This window comes from Lonchura striata, chromosome 6 (assembly GCF_046129695.1).
Source record: "Lonchura striata isolate bLonStr1 chromosome 6, bLonStr1.mat, whole genome shotgun sequence".
Lineage (NCBI taxonomy): Eukaryota > Metazoa > Chordata > Aves > Passeriformes > Estrildidae > Lonchura > Lonchura striata.
The window spans coordinates 53055173-53073401 of NC_134608.1; the positions used below are offsets into that span (position 1 = coordinate 53055173).

General features: G+C 53.4%; 2 protein-coding genes across 2 annotated transcripts; both read right to left on the minus strand.

Annotated features, from left to right (window-relative positions):
- Positions 1 to 967: 967 nt before the first annotated feature.
- Positions 968 to 1830, minus strand: CNTF (ciliary neurotrophic factor). Its single transcript, XM_021556106.2, has 2 exons — positions 1717 to 1830; positions 968 to 1472 (listed from the first exon to the last, which is right to left on the minus strand). The coding sequence occupies exons 1-2, from the start codon at positions 1828 to 1830 to the stop codon at positions 999 to 1001; spliced, it is 588 nt and encodes a 195-aa protein (XP_021411781.1). The 3' UTR covers positions 968 to 998.
- Positions 1831 to 2495: 665 nt separating this feature from the next.
- Positions 2496 to 17592, minus strand: ZFP91 (ZFP91 zinc finger protein, atypical E3 ubiquitin ligase). Its single transcript, XM_077784308.1, has 11 exons — positions 17249 to 17592; positions 16544 to 16569; positions 10817 to 11032; positions 10571 to 10607; positions 10055 to 10144; positions 9606 to 9728; positions 8018 to 8068; positions 7400 to 7478; positions 7020 to 7134; positions 6419 to 6518; positions 2496 to 6098 (listed from the first exon to the last, which is right to left on the minus strand). Exons 1-11 carry the CDS (start codon positions 17590 to 17592, stop codon positions 5588 to 5590), a joined length of 1692 nt encoding a protein of 563 aa, XP_077640434.1. The 3' UTR covers positions 2496 to 5587.
- Between the last annotated feature and the right edge of the window lie 637 nt (positions 17593 to 18229).

Consider the following 18229-nt stretch of genomic DNA (forward strand, 5'->3'; position numbering starts at 1 on the left):
CTCCTGTTCATCCTCCCACCATCTTCTTCATCTTCCCCATAACCTCCCAGTGGGTCACATCCCCCCAAACCTCTCACCACACTGCGATCGATCCTTCCCTGGAGTGGGAACTGGGCAGCTCAGCCTCTCTGATGAGGTTGACTGCCCCAGCACCCCCAAGAAGTACAGCACCCTGGTAGATCTCCCAGCCCTTTTATTCACACGGCAGCCAGCAGCCATTACATCCAGTCGGCAGGAGAACCATGGCCCAGGAAGCTGTGAAACGCCCCAGCTCTCCACAGGATGAATGATGTGGTTGGGGCTGTTAGATTCTCCCATGCCATTCGCAGTCCTAAAATAAGCCCTACAGGCAACTAACCTCCTTGCAGGGGGGCTTCTGAATTACAGCTAAAAGATCTCCTTTCAGTTAAAAGAGCCTCTCCATTATTATGTCCAGGCAATTAAGAATTCCCCCTCCTGATTGCTTCCCGCCCTCCCCAAAAAGCCCCAAGCAGTTAGAGCAGAAATTCAATGAGCAGCCAACCAAGCTGGGCAGAAGGAGAGTCCACGTGCAGGAGGCCAAACCTTGTGCCTTGCAGCTGCGGGGCAGGTCCCAAGACTCCTTTCACCAGACGATGCTTTTCTGTCCCTTGGCTCCTGCCCTGCATCCACAAGAGCCTCAAGGCAACATCTGCCTACCGTAGGCAGCATCCAAATTCCAAAGAGAAGGGCAGTGGTGCTGCTCAAGCCTCTAGGCCCTGGGGCGAGCAGCAGAGCTGCTTCCTGAGGGTAATTCAACTACCCAGCAGGAAGAGCTCAAGGGCCCCTGAGGATCCCTGCTGCCTCCAGGGTAGACTGCATCCTGTGCCTCGGTTTCCCCATGGAGAGCAGCATTAAAAGCATGGTGATTAAAAGCAAGGTCCCTCTCCTCCACATCCCCTCCTTCGTTCTCAGCTGCCTCTGAGAAGGTGGGCAAGGAGCCTCTGGGGCACCCAAGACCCCCTACCCTGTGCTGGCCTTCAGGGGCTCTCGGCCAGGCCGGGGGCTGTGCCGGCGGCTGAGCTGGGCTTGCCGAGCTGCCGCAGGTCCCGCACGGACCTCACGGCCCACTGGGCGAGCTCCCGCAGCACGCCCAGGCCCCGCAGCTTCTGCTCGAAGAGGCTGAGGCGCGGCGGGGGCGGCGGCCCGTCCCCCTCCTCGCCGGGGATCCCGCGGCTCTCCAGCCGCAGCAGCTCCTCGAGGTGGTAGGCGAAGGCCGACACCTGGAGCAGGACGGCCGCCAGCGCCCGGCCCAGGCCCGCGTCGGCCTCGCCCAGCTGCTCCCGCTGCTCCTCCAGCATCTGGGCCAGCAGGGCGCGGAAGGCCCGGTAGGCCGCCAGGTTCTCCAGCAGCCGCTGGGTGCCCGTCTGCTCGTCCCAGCGCTCCACCGCCGCCAGCGGCACCCCCTCCATCGCCGCCACGCTGGCCGAGGCGTCCAAGCCCTGCTGCTCCACCTGCAGGGTGAGACCCGCCGGGGATCAGCAGAGGCAGGACAAACCTGGGGGCATCCCCAGCTCTGAGCCCTGCAGGTGTCGGGGCAGTACAGGAGTCTTGCCCAGGTGTGAGCAGGCCCGGATCCAGCAGAACTCCGTGCCCCATCCCTGCCACGGGTCAGATTCCTCACACCCCAGCACAGCCGCCCAGATCCCAGCAGTGCTCCCAGCAGCGCAGCAGCCAGAAGGAGCAGGGCAAACTCACGTAGGCGTCCAGGAGGTCAACGACATCCGCGCGCATCTTGCCGGCCAGGCGGATGCCGCGGCTGCAGAGGTCGCGGCGCCGGAGGGCAGCGGAGGGGCTCTCTGCGGCCGCCATGGTCCGGGCAGCTGTCACGGCCACCAGGCTCCGGGCGCAGCACCCGCCCGGCCTGGCGAGGACAATCCCTTGCTGAGCTGGTGCATTCCAGCCGGGAGCTCCGCTCACACGTCCGCTGGCCTGGTTCTCCCCCTCTTCCGTGCCTGGGGCCTGGCACCACGCTGCAAATTCCCGCCTCTGGGATCAACAGCGACAGATTATTTCCCTAATTCCCCCACGCATCGCTACTCCAAGTGCCTTGCCCAGAACTGTCTGGCGCAGCAGCAACAGGCTCCCAACTCCGGCTGACCCACTCCTCCCTCCCAGCCACACAGCGAGATCAGCAGCACGCTAAGCCCTCGGCTCATTCCAGAACGCGGGAAACCACTGCCGGGAAGAGGTGAGCAAAGCCCGGACATTGCTCAACACCTCAGCCTGGGCAGCCGGCTGGAGCGAGCAATGCTTGAGGGCAGCCCCCAGGCCGGAGATCCCGCAGCAGCCCCAAGCCAAACTGCAATCCAAACCTGGCAGAAGGATCCGTGCCAGACGTTCTAACCCCCCTTCTGCAGAGAGGTCCTGCCTTAAAGAGGGACTGCAGATAAAGAACGATATCCCAACCACCCCAGGACAACACCGGTCACCCCACAGGTGAGCTGCACACACCAAGACAAAAACAGCCCTTCGGGTTGGGTTGGTTTTTCCTCAGTATGTTTATTTTGGTTATGCATTACCCAGATCAAGAGTGAGAAAAACCCCAGGAGTTGAAAAGCAGCTTCTCATGAATACCACAGTGTGCCTTGCTGGGCATCCCAGGGCCGGGGGTGGGGGGGTCCCCATATGCCCAGCAGCCTCCTTGCCAGTCCATGGCTCCTACAGAAGCTGCTGAGCTTGGGGAGCCCCTGGCCACAGCAGCCCCCAGCCCGGTGGCCCAGGGCCCCCCAGATGCTGCCCTTGCCGAAGGGCCTCATGCCCCCTCCAATCCCTCCCCAGGAGGAGAAAAAAAAATAAATACAGGGGAAAAAAATACAAAAAAGTTTATTGCAAACTACTACAATAATTTATTGAAGCAAACTGCATGCGAGTGAAGGAGAGACATCGAGGGGAGGAGGAGCTGCAGGAGGGCTGTGTCAGTTTTAGGGCTTCAGAGGGGCATGGGAAGGGAGCTACACATCTTTCCTGCATCAGGGGCGAGCAGGCTGTGGTTAGAGGACAGACAGGCACCTGGCAATGGCCAGAAAAAGAAAAGGGAGAGCTACAAGAGGTGTCATGGAAAGACAAGGCAGGGAGCGGCAGGGATCAGAGGTGTCCAGGCCGGGAAGCAAAGGAAATGTTTCATTTTGCATCCCAGAGTGCAGCCAGGGGCAAACTCTGCTCCACTTAGGTGGATGTGGGACAAGGCAGCCTCTCCCAGCCTGGTGCCAAGTGCTGGGTCACCAGAGGTGAGCAAGCCCTTGGCCCAAAGGCGTTTTAGTGCCATCCCTCGACCAACAAATCCCCGAGCTCTCCTTTAGTGTTCTGTGCAAGGCTCTGCCCGCCCTGCACCTCCCACAGGCACAGGGGCCAGCAGACACAGCTCCAGCAGCACCGCAAAGGACAAAGCCAACCTGCCCTGAGGGCCACCAAGTGTCCCCAGAGTGCTGCCCTTCTCTAGCCTGCAAGGGGAGGGGACCAGCTGCCACCCAGAAAGTTTCCTGCTGGAAACCATGGTAAAGCAATCCAAGCAAGACATTGGATCATCTCAACTGACAGAATTGGTTTAGTTTAACACCATTCCACCATGGACCTGCCACCAGGTGTGCCGGGCCCTGACATGAGCCAGGCTGCTGCCACAGCGTGCCCATGGGATGCCCACACCCAGGGCACGGGACACCCAACTGCTCAGCCTCGATCCGCCCCAACACCAGGAAGTGCTTCGACTTGCTCTGACAAAGGTATCAGTGTAAGGAGGAGGGAGGGAGGGGGCAAACCAGGACAAACAGCCTGAGAAAAGCTAGCGTGTTTGGGCCACAGCTGGATTTCCAGGCATCACAGGGGACAGAGTGGGTGTTCAGAGTCAGTTTCCTGTTAATCCATTTAAATTCCACATTTTATTGCGGTTTTCCAGACCCCAGGTACCTGATTTCAACAAGCTGCTGTGTGCTACAGACCAACTCAGCTGATCTTGTGCTCAGACAAGCTACTTCAGCTCTGCTCCCAACCCCAGAAACCCAACCAAAAAACAAGCAAACAAAAAATACCTCTTCCAAAACCGCTACGAATTCAAGGCCACTGAATCTCCACACAAAGTTTCAGAGAAGAGCAAAAAAACCCAAGTCTCCATAGCAGACACATCTTATCCTATGTAAACTTTTCCAAGGGTTCAAAGCTGCCCTAACTACACCAGCAGGCAACACCTGACCTGCCACGTTTCGGGGAAAGCTGGGGTGTCTGTGCAGAAAAGAGAAGCTTTCAGAACACGGCTACACAATCCCCCCTCAAAATGAGGGCAGGGAGAAAAGCTGACAGCCCCATAGTCCCACATCAATCTATTGCCTTGGATAAACAAGCCTGAGAAAATCATATCCAGTCCCTGCTGTGTCTTTGTCTAGACCTGGAAAGGAGAGGCAAAGTTGGATGAGGAGCACCACATCCCCCAGCAGCAAGTAGCTCACAGCTGTCCCAAGAGTCACAAGTCACAAGAACAAGTTCCTGGCTAACAATGTCCTTCCCCAAAAGGCTGGAGGCAAAACAGGCATTTAATGCAAGGAGCTCACCCGGATCTGGGAGGGAGGGAGACAGCCCATCACTCACCTCATCCTCCTGCTAACACGCTGCTGCAGAGACTCCCACTGCACACAGGCTCTTCTCCAGGGGCTCTCCCTCTACTCTGCAAAAGCTGCAAGACACATCTGACTCCAGAGCGCTGCCTTCACCTCAGCTCTCCCAGCTGCTGGCACAATGGCACTGGAGCTCCCTGCACTGGAGCCTACTGGGAAACAGCCTGAACCCCTTCCACCCCCGCCCCCTAAGAACAGAACTAAAAAATACCGACCCTTTTTTAAACAATAAATAAGGAATCTTGTTACCACAACACAAAAACGAAGCATGTTCAAAGTGCAAATTACTGTCGTCAAACTGGGATGCTCCTCCTTGCCTCTCCCACGCAGGGCTCCTGTAGCCCCCGGGCCTCTCCAAGCAAACATGATCTATGAGCCAGGGCGTTCCCTCCCTCCACTTCCTGCCAGGGCTGGAGCAGGGGAGCGCGGTGGGAGCGGGATGTGCACTGCTGCTTCACAGCTCACCCTGCCGAGGGGCTGAAGCGCCGAACTCCCAGCCCCGGCAGGGAAGGAGGAGGCTGCAAGGACCAGAGTGCAGTGGTGCATAGAAGTCGGGACCAGGGGAAGAGGGAGTCCTAAGGAACTTCTCCAGAGCACGTCCAATGCTTTTTAGTTTGCCAGTGGGGCCACGCCAAGGAGCCAGAAAGGCAACTGCTTTGGGGTAGAGCAAAGGGTTTTGGCAGTGCCCCCTCCCTTGGAGAAATCCGCCGCTCAATCCAACTTGCTCTGGCAATGGCAGCACGTGCCCCTTTCCACAAAGGGGCCGTGGGAGAGAGAGAAGTGGTTGGGAGAAAGAGGATGTGCTGTGATCCGCGCTGGAGGGGAGCAGACCCTTCAGTTATTTACTAGTATTGTAAGTTTTGTTTAACTTTCCTCTCTTTCAGTAAGTGCCTCCTCCTTTTTTTTATTTCCTTTTCAATACAGAGTCCCAGCTGTCTCAGCACCCAGGTGCTCCCCCGCCACTAGGGTCCAGTGGAGTCTGTATCTTCAATGAGCACCTCCGTGCTGGCTCCCAGCATCTCTGTGTTCATGACCAGCCCCTCTGGGTTCGCGCTGCTGCCGCTGCCCACAAAGAGCTTGCCGTCAGCCACCAGGCTCACGCGCTCTGCCCCACCACAGTAGGGCTTTGGCATCCCCTCTGGGCTCAGCAGCAGACAATCTGCTGGGGGAGCACTGCCCAGAGGGTCAGGGAGCAATGGGAGGCCCTGGCCATCTGTGGGTGGCACAATGGCCTCAGGATTAGTGCCCAGGATATCGGTGCTGGTGATCAGGGCACCTGCGTTGGCAGCCAGTGCTTCAGCAATGAGCACTTCAGGGTGACTCTTGGCTTTGTGGGCCACGACGCTGTCCTTCTTCTCGAATTTCTTGCCACAAATATTGCAGGAGAACTGGTAGAAGGAGTCTGCATCATGCTTCTTCATGTGCCAGTTGAGGGAAGCCTTCTGCCGGCAGGTGAATCCGCAGATCTCACACCTGGGAGGGGACAATGAGGAGGTCACAACAAAGGGACATCCACACACACTCATAAGGACAGTAGTAGTGAGGTGGCAGCTCAGGAAAGCAGCAGGGGCTCGCTAATGTCACTGCAGCTCCAGCTTTCGTTTTGTTTACCTGAGGGCTTACGTTCCCCAGATCCAAGACACTGCTCCGAGGAGCAGGTGACACAAGTGTGTGTTCAAAGAGAGCTGGGACACCACAAAGAGCTGGGACACCCCGACTTCAGAGCTGCTCTGAAACGGGTGTTTTGGGGGTCCCTCAGGGCAGGAGGGTGAGGCACAGGCAGAGGTACTCACTGCAAGGGCTTCTCGCCCGTGTGGATCATCCGGTGCACTGCCAAGTTGTGGGAGCTCTTGAAGGCCCGGGCGCAGTACTCGCAGATGTAATCCCTTTGATCTGAAAGACAGCACCAGTTGCAGCATTGCTCTCCCACAGACCTGCCCCCTTTCCCAACTCTAAGGTGGTGCAGGTAAAGCTGCCCAAGAAGGAGTAGAACTACAAGTTCTGGGAGGAGGAGATGTCCCACAACACACCACAGCTGCTGATCTGGAGAGGCGAGGCATGATTAAGACTCTCCTAAGAGCTAATGATACACTCTGACCAAAACTGAAAGACTGGCAAACTGGGATAAATCAGACTTTATCTGTAGAGGTTTACTGCTCTACAGAGCCCCTGAGTGATGCCTGTCAGAAGGAGAATTAAAACCTCTATAGTCTGTTTCTTTCATTTGATTAAAAGATGGTAATCCAGAAGACAGTAATCCCCTGCTGCTGCTGTAAGTCTATGCTACCTGATTTGGCTTCACTCTCCAAAGAAGTCCCAGAGGCTTTTCCATTTCCCCCCTACCTGTTCACTGACCTGAAGAGGAGTTTGCATCTATTTCCCACCCCCTTGTACCTGTGTGATGTTTGGCATGCCGCAGGAGCTGCTTCTGGAGCCGGAAGAGCCGACCACAGGAGGGATGAGGACACACATATTTTTTCTTCAGTAAGTGCTGATATTTTATGTGGTGCTGGAAAGAAAGAGTGGAAGTTTGTACATTGTTCATGGCTGAGTGAACAGCTGAGGCTCACTCAAGTTTAGATCTCCACTAGAAAATAAACACACATAGACATCCAGCAACCTGACAGACACTCACACAACTGGCCACAATGAAGTCTTCCAAAGTGACAGCATCAGGAAGCGGTGTGAGTGCCAGTGGAGGCTTAGCTGCCTGTTCCAAGCACCCCTTCCCTGCCCTCCCACATGCCACAGAGGAAGTGAGCAGCCCCACCAACCTGCAGGTACCGTGGGTGAGCCAGGACCGTGCCGCAGCCTTCCATCTCACAGCGGACATACTGGATCGGAGGCTTCTTCCTGGGAAATCAGCAAGGAGAGGGGCAGAGTGCTTGGCTGCTTCTATGATCAGGTGATTCTACAGATGAAGATTCTATAGATACTCTATTTAGAATCACAATTCTCTGTGTCTGTGAGGGGCTGATGCATCTCATGCCACAAATAACAAGTGCAAGCACAGCAAAGCACTATTGCTCCAAAACCCCTGCCTGGGCTGTGATGGAGTTGCTGTCCAAAAGCCACCTCTTCTCCTGCCACTATTTGAAGGCTCTCCCTAGAGCTGGAAAATCCTCAGGACACATAGAATTCCAAAAGCAATTCCTTATTGCTGGATAATGCCACGGGAGGGATCAAGAGAAGAGGGCAGGGGCCTGGTTCACTTGGAAGAAATTAAGCCAACACATACAGGGGAAGGAGAAGAGGGAAGGCAGGGTATGCTGCTGGTTTTGGTTTTTATTCCCTTTAAGGCAGAGAGATGGCTTTGGGACAATCCTTGTCTGCATGTAGGACACAAGGGAAGGAAGTCTGCAGAACAGAACTGGGTTGAGAGGATCACTTACCTTCTCTTGGGCAGCCTTGGGCTCTTGTCATCCTTTCTCCTCCTTCCCCTCCTGTAACAGGGATACAGAAACAGAACTGAGAGAAGATTCTTTACATTAGCAGTGGGCAGAGACTTTGAAGTGTATGCTGTATTGCCTCATTAACTGCATGGTCTAGAAAAAAAAACTGAATGCAAGTTGGAGACAGATTCAGAAGATGAAGAATTCCAGAGAAATAAATGCTTCACATGGTTTGCTCTCTCAATACTTCCCATTTCCTACTGCATTTTTCATAAACATGTAATTTTGCCAACACGGTCTAGAACGGACAGTGCATCCTATTTCCTCTGCTGCGCTGGGGAACATTCCACACTATGGAAAAACATCCATCTGCCTGATCAGGAAGAACAGGATTAATGATCCAGCAGCTATTCTACAGGCCTCTGAATTAGCCATAGCAGCTTCCGTACCTGTCAAGACAAAAATCTAGGCTCTGTCTGAGCAGACCTGTGCTCACATGTAAACTGCAGCCTCCCAAGCCACAGCTCTGCCCAGCTCTGCCTGCCTGATCCCACTGCTGCAGAGACACTTGGAGCAGATTGATGGAAGTATTTTCTGGAGTCTACTGAGACATCTGTATTGATGGCAAGCCAGGAACATGCTCAGCATACACACTCAGCATTCAAGCCGAGCCCTCAGAAGAGCCACAGGTTTCATTATGCACAAAAAGAAGTGTCTGATTCAAACAAAACCTCAAGCCTCAGAAAGCAGTCTCCAACAGACAAAAATGTTCTCAAAATATCAGCCTCCTCACTCCTCTCCACTGTGAATCAGCAGCAGCTCAGGAGCAGCAAGAGAAATTACACCACCAGTGTGCAGCAGGTCAGCAGAGGGAGCCCGGGCTGTTCCAACCACTCAGAGAGGAGCTGAGGTACAAAACCAGCTCCTTTTTCTTTTTTTCCCCTCGCATTATCCCAAAGAATGGCTTTGACACAGTCACATAAACCAGTCCCCCTCTGTTGCCAGGAGGAATGCTTCAGCCATGAGTTCTAGTGACAGCACACACCAGAAGGTATCAGGCCACTGGCAACCGACTGGGTAGCAAAAGTTTGTTCTTATACTTCTCGAAATCAAAGGGGAAAGAGCTGATTTTCCTGACCTCTGGTGAAGTCCTAACTGTACAAAAAGGACACTTACCACACACACAATGTATTCCAGTGACAAGACATCCCAGTGTCTGCCCCCAGCACACAGCAGGAATGCTGCCCTCTCCCACGGGCTTTCAGAATCCACTTAAGGCATCACAACAAACCCATTGTAAGGACACCCTGAAGTATTTCCCACTGTGTGGTCACACCCAGGGAGGCTGACTAACCACAGGATGATGAAAAACCCCTCCACTTAAGCTAAACTCTTATTTTTTTTTGTGTCTGAACACAGGCAAGACCTGAGGGCACAGGATAAACAGTGCAGCCCCATCAGCTCTCAGGCCCAGAGGAGGAGGAGGAGGGGGATGGGAGGAACCAACAACAATTAAACACTGTTGGACACCAGCAAGAATGCAAAACACACAGCACACACTGGCATGTGTTATGCAGAGTTTACTCACTTCCTTGGTGGCTCTTCATCCTCCTGAAACTCATTCTCTTCTTTCACTTCCACTTTAATCTCTTTCTGCCTTTCTTTTTCTTCCTTCCCCTTGCTAGCTTTTCTCCTTTGCTTTGGTGCTTCCCTACGAAGACACAAACACATTACTCCAATACTCTTCCCACTGCCTGCTTTTTACAAAGATTTAAACAAAAAGTGGACCCAAGTTCAGGTTTATTCTTCAAATCCCACTTTCAAGCAGAATTAAGAACCAGGCTTAGGGAAGCACCCAGCAAGGCTCTAAAGGCTTCAGTCCCTGAGAGAAGAACAGTTCTGGCCAATGCAGGCAATGTTTAGACCCATTCCACCAGATCAACTAGCACAGGTGCTTTGGGGCATATTAAACTAATTCAGGTAACACGCCCTAATTTTTTTGGTCTAAACCCCCAGTAAGTACATAATCCAATATACTTCTCTAGGTGGGGCTTGTAGGTCTCATCTCTGGGATCATCTTTGAAGGGAACTTCTTCCTCACTGATGAGCATCTCCTCATCATCATCGCTGCTGGGAGAAAAGGAGAAGAGAGGACTTTGGCAGCAACAGCTTGGCCACTACTGCAAGAAAATCTGTGCACTATTACACAGCATTTCCTCATCCCGCATGACTGGGGAAAGGTAACTGCTTGCACTGACCAAGGAGCACAGCAACAACCAAAACAGGCCAGGCAGAGCTGTGTCCTCTCCTCAAGCCACCCACCCACAGCAACAAAGCTACCAGGTGGAGTGCCCAGATCAAATCTTACTATCCGTATCTCCATAATATCTCCTGACACCTGTGCACACTGGAACTGCAAAGGCGAGGGGCCAAAGGAGAGAGAGCTACTGTCAGTCCCACGGATCATTCTGCACAAGCATTCATTTTCAAGTGACTCGGGCCCATCTTGAGACACCAAATAGGAGCAAACACCAAAAAAATAACATGTCCTACCTGACTCCATCTGGAGACTGATGCTCTTCTGTGACCACTGAAAGGAAAATTCACCATTAGGTTTCAAAGTGTGTTCGCTGCAGTGAGCTCATCTGTCTCACGGTACCTCCGTCGACATTCAGAGCCGGGAGTGCTGGTGGCAGAAGGTACCCGTGACAAGCAGCACCACGCCAGCACCAGCCACACGCCCAGAGTGACACCCACAGCCGGCTCCCTGACCGTCCCCAGGCCTTCCATGGCACGTACCGTACTCCAGCTGGTCGGCGTTGGGCTCTGACTTGCAGATGAGCTGCAGGGAGCCAGCCTTGGATCTGGAGGCGCGGGAATTCTCGGAGTCGCGCTGGCGAGCGGTGGCCGCCGTCCGGCTGCTGCGCCAACTCCGGCCGGGCCGGGCTGTGCCCACGGGAGAGCCATGGCTGAGCACGCCGGCCACTTCCTCCTCCTCCTTCTCTTCTTTGGGAGCTGAAACAGCCATTGCAGTCTCTTTCAGCATAGTACAAAATGCCTAAATCCCATCATTAAATCACACCTTCAAGCACAGCAGCCCCTGCTGATGCCTAGAAAGGCTCATCTGGAACAGAGACTAGGCAGAGCTAAATGGACAAAATAGGTGTTTATTGAAAGGCCTTAAAAAGATACACCTTGAGCAGCACAGGAGCCTGGCAAGGCTACACCCAGGTTGAATCCAAGAATGGTTCCTGGTCATGAGTTTTTACATTTTTTAAGTTTTGGTTCATCTACATATTGGGTTCAATTGTCCAATTACAGCTCCAGGTCATGAAGTCTCACGCCCCTGGCTTGCCCCCACCTTTTTGCTGTTGTTTATGCATTTTGGGTAATGGTTGTCTTGATTCTCTAGCTGGGAAGGGATTGTTTTGTCAAACTACCCTGTGAAGAGAACTTACTAACACCTAATATGAAGTTTCAGACTTATATACCAGGTAGCAGAGAATCTAAAAAATATAAAAGCTAAAACAAAAGGCATCAGTGCCTGCTCAGCCCTCTATGCTGAGCCAGGACACTCCCCAGGCCCTCACCTCAGCAGACCTCCCCTTAAAACTCTCCTCACATTCCCTCTAAGGAACAACACTAATATTTAAAAGCAGCTTGTATTTCCCTTGGATAAAGGCTTCTAAGACAATGATTTGCTGGCTCTAAGCACAACAAAAGAGACACTCATAAAGCTCAGCAAGTGCTTTATATGAAAGGCCAGCTTCAAAGTTGGGCCATGTGAAAAGCCATGTTTAGAGAATCCCCCAAACATATACTTCACTGGAATTGTACACCTGGCAATATCCCTGAGGGATCTGAGCCAGATGTTTCTGTGCTGTGCTACAGCAAAAAGCATCACAAATGCTATTAGCCTGAGGTCTCCACACTTATTTACAACTTGTACAGGTGGTTTCCTTTTGGCTCATGGCTGATCTCCAAACATGCTTTGGCAAGATAACAGAACTGACTGAAATGTCTTGCGAGCAAGTTAATCCCTTAAAAACCAAAATTCCCGAGTACAGTTCATTTGATCTCACCTTTTGGTGCCTGCTGCGACACTGGGCCTTCATGACCTCAGTGCCCTTTGAAATGTTACAGCTGATCACAGAATGGTTTGGGTTGGAAGGAACCTTAAATCTCAGCTTATTCCAACCCCTGCCATGGGCACCAACACCTTCCCCTAGCTCCGGCTGCTCCAAGCCCTGTCCAACATGGCCTTGGATACTTCCAGGGATGAGCAATCCACAACCTCTCTGATTCCTCCCAGCCTGCAATCTCCAGTTTTGCATCAAGCCTTCTGAACCAAATGATCCTTTTCCTCCTAGCACATAGTTTGCTGTGCATTACTCACTGTCTGATCCTTGATTAACAGGGTGGGAATAAGCAACATTTGGCTGGAAAAGCCTGACTGGAATCCCGGATGTGAGGCATCACACTGTGTTGTAAACCATCAAGCTGCTGTCTTGCATGTATAAACCTCACCATCAGAGCATGAACTGCACCTTCTTGGCTTTCTCTAGCAGATCGCAAGGTGACTGCTGCATGTTCTCAGTCCTCATGGCAAACATATCATTTTTGAATGCTAAATCAAACCCAAAGACACTTGAAACCATCCTCTATAAATTCCCCCCCCAACCACTACCATGTTGCCAGGGATAGCACACACTGCTGCTCTGGAAGAGCTGTATTCCCTTGGAAGATCAGGCATTCAGCTGATAATACTTACCATTTTAAAAATCAGGCTTGCAGAGCTGAAGCAGACCTGCCTCAGAACACATCTGGACAGATCACACCTCTCACCCAGCATCTCTGCTTCCCTCCTCTAAAGTGAAGGTCTTTGGTAAGCCTTTTCCAAGGATTTCTCCTTCCTACTTCCTCTGCTTCAGCATGGCTAATAGGTTCAGGGCATTTTTACATGCTGAGAATACCCAAGTACCTCCCAAACTGCATCCTTAGGAGATGTACCAAGTATTTATCTTGCCACAGATCTCACAGTGATACAGAGCTGTGAGCTGAAAAACCTTCTATCTCTAGATCCTCCCAGCATGGTCCCTGGTCCCTCTCCAAGGGTCAGGGCTGCACCAGGAAACTCCTGTCTGTCAACTGTTCAGCTGCAGGAACAGCTGGAGTCAGCAATCACCAAGCCCTCGCCCAAAATATGGGAAGTCTGAGATTTGGAATAAATTTTTGTCTCTTTTTCCTTCATCAAAAATAGATTAAAAATTGTGAGTGAATGCCAGTCCCTGGGAGAAGGGACAAGAAAAGGAAACCTGGAAGGACACTCACAGTGAAGTTGGGGCTTTGTTTAGATGACCAAAAGACAGGACTCTGGGCACTGCTCTGCTTTTCAACAGAGCTAAACTTGGATTTTAAGGCATTTGAAAGCTTCTTACTAACCCTGCAGACAATTTCAAGAAACATACATGTGCAATTAGGTGAAAAGAAAATAAACTATTAATTGCTAAGTTAAAAATTTGTTATAAAAATAAATGCACCACAACATATGCACACATCTGAGATTTAAGGAAGCAACCACACAGCAGATAAGGCACCAAACACCTGGTTGTATAATGGCATGGACAAAAATGAAACTCAGGAAAAATATCCAAGTGCAAAGCTCCATCCAAAGGGCTCTTCCTCACCAGAGCACTGTAAAACTGTACAGATGAGACACAGGAAAATCCTTGGAGGGTTTGGGCAATCTAAGCTATTTAAATTCAGTGCATTTTTGTAAGGTTTGGTTTTAAGTAATGACATTACATTCTCCAAACACTCCAAAGCCTTAAGGGAAAGCAATGCTCCCAAAAGGAGCATGAAGCATTAAGAATAAAACTCTTAGGTATAATGCAAGTCCTCTCTGCATAAACCCATTTTCTACTTCCCAAGTCTCAAAGTTTTCCATCTTTTTTTTTTTTTTTAATTTGACAAACCTGTTTTCTTAGCAAAATGCCTGGATTTAAGAATGGGCTTCCAGGGAGATGACTCTCCTGACTAAAATGAAAATTATTCCCACAAGGATACAGAGCACTGTGGGAAGCCAGACGTGAATTCTGCCACACAGCAACTGTAGCGACACAAATTCACTTGTAAGCTGAGATGAAATATTCTACTTCTGCATCCAATATTCCTGCAGGCACACGTTGGGAAATCCCGCAACTGCATGACTAAGCAGGCAACAGGGAATAGCCAGGGAACACAGGCTGACACTGCAGCTGGCCCTGTGGTGACAGTCACACTCTGGCTGTGACACAACACACACACCTTTGGCTCTCATCTCCCTCTAAACTCCCCAGCAGACCTGCACAGCCAGAACTCCCAGGGGGATGCAGGAAAAGCCTGATCCCCATGGCTTTGTACCATGGCTTTTCCAAGGAATATTCCAAACTGGCTTTAGGAGCTGGTTAATAGGCTGCACTGCAATAAAATAAAGGCTAATACTGCACTACAAAATAAAAAAAAAAACAAACCAAACAAACAAACAAACAAAAAGAACAATTCCATATCAGGGAACACAAGCACAGAATTCCAAACCTTCACCAGAAACACTCAGTTCCTTATCCCAGCTCCATCCAGGGGGAAAAGACAAATGGAATTGTGCCTTCCAGGCTCACAGGCTTCACCAGAAACACTCAGTACCTTATCCCAGCTCCATCCAGGGGGAAAGGACAAATGGAATTGTGCCTTCCAGGCTCACAGGAGGCTCCTGGCTACCAAAAACCTGTTGTGCAAGGAAAGCTGCTGCTTGCTTACACTGGGCTGGCTCCTTCAAAAACTTCTGCTAAAGCCCCACAGGAGGAGGAGGGAGAAGCACGTCGTGCTCCTGCACAACCAGTCCAAGGAAGGAAGAAGGAGGAAGACACTCCTGGGCCTGTTTCCAGGTCCTCTCCAACCAGAACAAGGTGCACAAGGGCTCCATCCAGCGTGCAGCCAAGACACAGGAGTGCAGCTTCCTCACTTCTGTGCTTCTGTAGACTAAAAAGCAAACCAGAAACAAACCACCCCCACCCCCCATGGCACAGATTTCCTCTGGCCCAGAAGTCAGCACTTCCCAGTGCCAATTTCCACACAACTATTCCTACCATAATTTTGGCTGCAAATCTAATCAGGGAAAACAAAAGCCCCAAAAGTTTAACAAACACTTTTTCCACTCTCACCTTCAAGCACAGCTGAAATTCTCAGAGGCTAAGTTAATGGCTAAAATGGCTCAATGCAGAGAGCCCCCAAACCTGGGAATTTCAGTCTAACAACTTTCACTTCCTGGGGTAAAAATGGGAATATTCTGCCCATTTTCTACCATTGCCAATAAATATCTCTCCTTAAACCAAAAACCAATCAAGTCTTAACTCTATACACACATGAAGCTAAATTTTTTAGACATTTCAGCAACTGTACTTTGACATGAAAGGCAGAATCTCTGACATTAAACTGCCCACCCTGTACACAGTGAGGGGTAAATACACATAACCAAGATCTGGGCCCAATACACAGCAGTTAATTCTGCTTCTGTCTGTAAAATCACACCTTGCCAACTGGAACTGTGATGGATTTCCACACCCAAATGGAGTAAAGACTTGTAGTAGGAAAGTTAAAGAGTTACCAAAACACCAGAGTAACAGCAGCCTTCAAGACACAACTACTGGCAAACAAACCCAGACAGCTCCAGCAGAAAGGGGAATTCATCAGCACAGGTGTGTGACCTCCTTTCCTCAGGGCTTCAGTCTGCCACAATTCTCTGGTGCCAGATAAAAACAGCACTACACAAAACACTTTTCTTGGACCTGTTTCAGAAGTCATCACCAGGTAAGGAGCAAAGCCCTCTAAGTTTTTTTGGTTTTTTTTTTTTGCTTTTTGGGTTGTTTTTGGTTTATTTTTATTTTAACAATAAATTGTTAAATAGGTGCACAAAGTTCACAGTGTGCACTGGAAAACAACAGTTCTGCTCCAGGTCACAGATCCCCACAACTGGGGCTGTTGTGTTCAGACCCTACTCACACCCCCAGTTGTAAATAATTTTCAGCCCTGAAGACATCAGCCTAAAAAAACCCATTTCCACTAAAGCTAGAAAAGAACAAGTGTGCATATCTGAATACTCTGATTTCCAGACAACTTTCCTAGGTCTCTCGAGGATCTACTCCTGTATTTCTGAGCACAGAACAGAACTAAAGCCAGGATTTGCCAGCTACTTGGGACTGCTGTGCAACAAGAGCTGTCAAATCATGGAGCAGCCCAGCCTCAAGTTCCAATAGCCATGGAAAGCCCAAGTGCTTTTTGGGACAGTAAGATTTTGCAGGTTGGGCACATGCCAACAGCAGCAGCTTATCACAGTTCCACAGTCTTGAGAGAGACTCGGAAAGAAACTGCACATCACACAGCACACAAACGTTCTTTAAAAGGAAGATCCAAAAAGAGGACTGGGCTAACCCATGAGACAGCCCAGACTTTCTAGGTGGAACACAACAACAAGAGTAATTCAGCTCTTACCTTTACCAGCGACTTTATCTGCGCACCTGAAAAAAAAACACAAAAGCATCTGTAAGAGCCAGACTCTATGGGATGGGGGCAGCAACAAGGAACTGAATGACGTGGAGATGAGCCCAAATTCCTCGAAGTCTCGGTGCCTCTCTATCGGGTCACTGTTTCCAACCCCTCATGCCAAGGTGGATTATTTCAGCCGCAGGAAGCTGAGGGGAACTATAGGAATATGCAGCAGCAAAGGCCCAGCCATGCCCAAGGACACTTATGACTGATCCAAGGGGATTCTGTGCTTAGAACACGGGAGAACACAGGGGAGCTGCACTTCCAAAGGCTCCGGTGTCCCGCTCAGGCCCGAAGGTGCAGCGAATGCAGCATCTCCTCCCGGGAAGGTAGATCCCGCCGCCTCCCTCACCCAGACCTCTGGCAGACGGGGCCGGACCGCGCTGGCACCGCGGGGCACCGGGACAGCGGCCGCTGCCCGAGGGTGCTGCGCGGCCGGCGATTCCCGGGACACTGCCCTTCCTGGGAAGGGACCGGCGGGCCGGCCCAGCCCGGCCGGAACAAAGGGGCGGCGGTGCGGGGCACCCCGCGGCCGGAGGCGGCCCCGGGGCCTGGGTCGGTTCGCGCGGGTCGGGCAGAGGCCGCCGCATCCCCCACCCGCGGCGCGACCCCCGGAAGGCGCGGGCGGAGCGCGGCGCTGCAGGGACTCACCCGGCCCGGGGGGCCTTCCTGGCCGCGGGCGGCGTCTCGGCGGCGGGCTGCTCGGCGGCGGGCCGCGCCCCGGGGCTGCTCCGCCGGCGTCGCGGGTACTCGGCCTTACGGCGGCGGGACGCGGCGGCGGCGGCGGCAGCTCCCCCCGCGGCCGAAGCGGCGCGGCCGCGCTCCCGGCCGCCCCTCAGCACCCGGCTGCCGCCGGACTCCTCCCCCTGATCGGCGGCGGGCGGCGGCGGACGGCGGCGGCCCGAAGCCGGCGGCCTGTCTGAGGCGGGCGGCGGTCCCGGAGCGGGCGGCGGCTCGGCGGCGGCGCCCCCGGGCTGCTCGGTGCCCGCCGGCATCGGGGCGGCGGCGGCGGCGGCGGCGGCGGGGCCGGGACGGCCGCGCTCCACCCTCGGCCGGGCACGCCCGCCCCCGCCGCCCTCGGCCAATCAGCGCCCGCCGCCCGCCTTCACGCGCGGCCCCTGCGCCCCGCCCCCTGTCCGCGACCACCAATCCGCGGGCGGGACCCGGGCGCCGGCCCTGCCCCCCAGGCCCGAGTACCCCCGCCCGCCGCGCTCACGCCTTTCCCCGCCGCTCGCGCGCCGCCTGGCCAATGGGCGACCCGGCCGGGGCGGGGCCCGCCCCCCCACCGCCGAGCGACCAATCAGCGCGCAGCTCCCGCGCGCGCCCCGGACTCGCGCCGCCTCTCGCGCAGGCGCGGCCACGGCCGCTGCGCTCGCGCTCCCGCTCCCCCCCCGGCCGGCCCCGCTCGGCGCCCACTCGAGCGCGGCCCCCGCGGCCGCCGCCCCGCAGGCCCCTCCGCCCGGACCGCCCGTCCGCCGCCGCGCGGCCGCCGCCCGGCCCCCGTCACCGCAGGGCTCCCTACCGCCGCCGCTGCCTGCGCCCCTCCGCCTGCCCCCGGGCCCCTTTGCCCCTCGGGCGAGGCCTGGCAGGGAAAGCCGTTCGCCGCCCCGCCCCACGCGGCTGCTCCGTGCC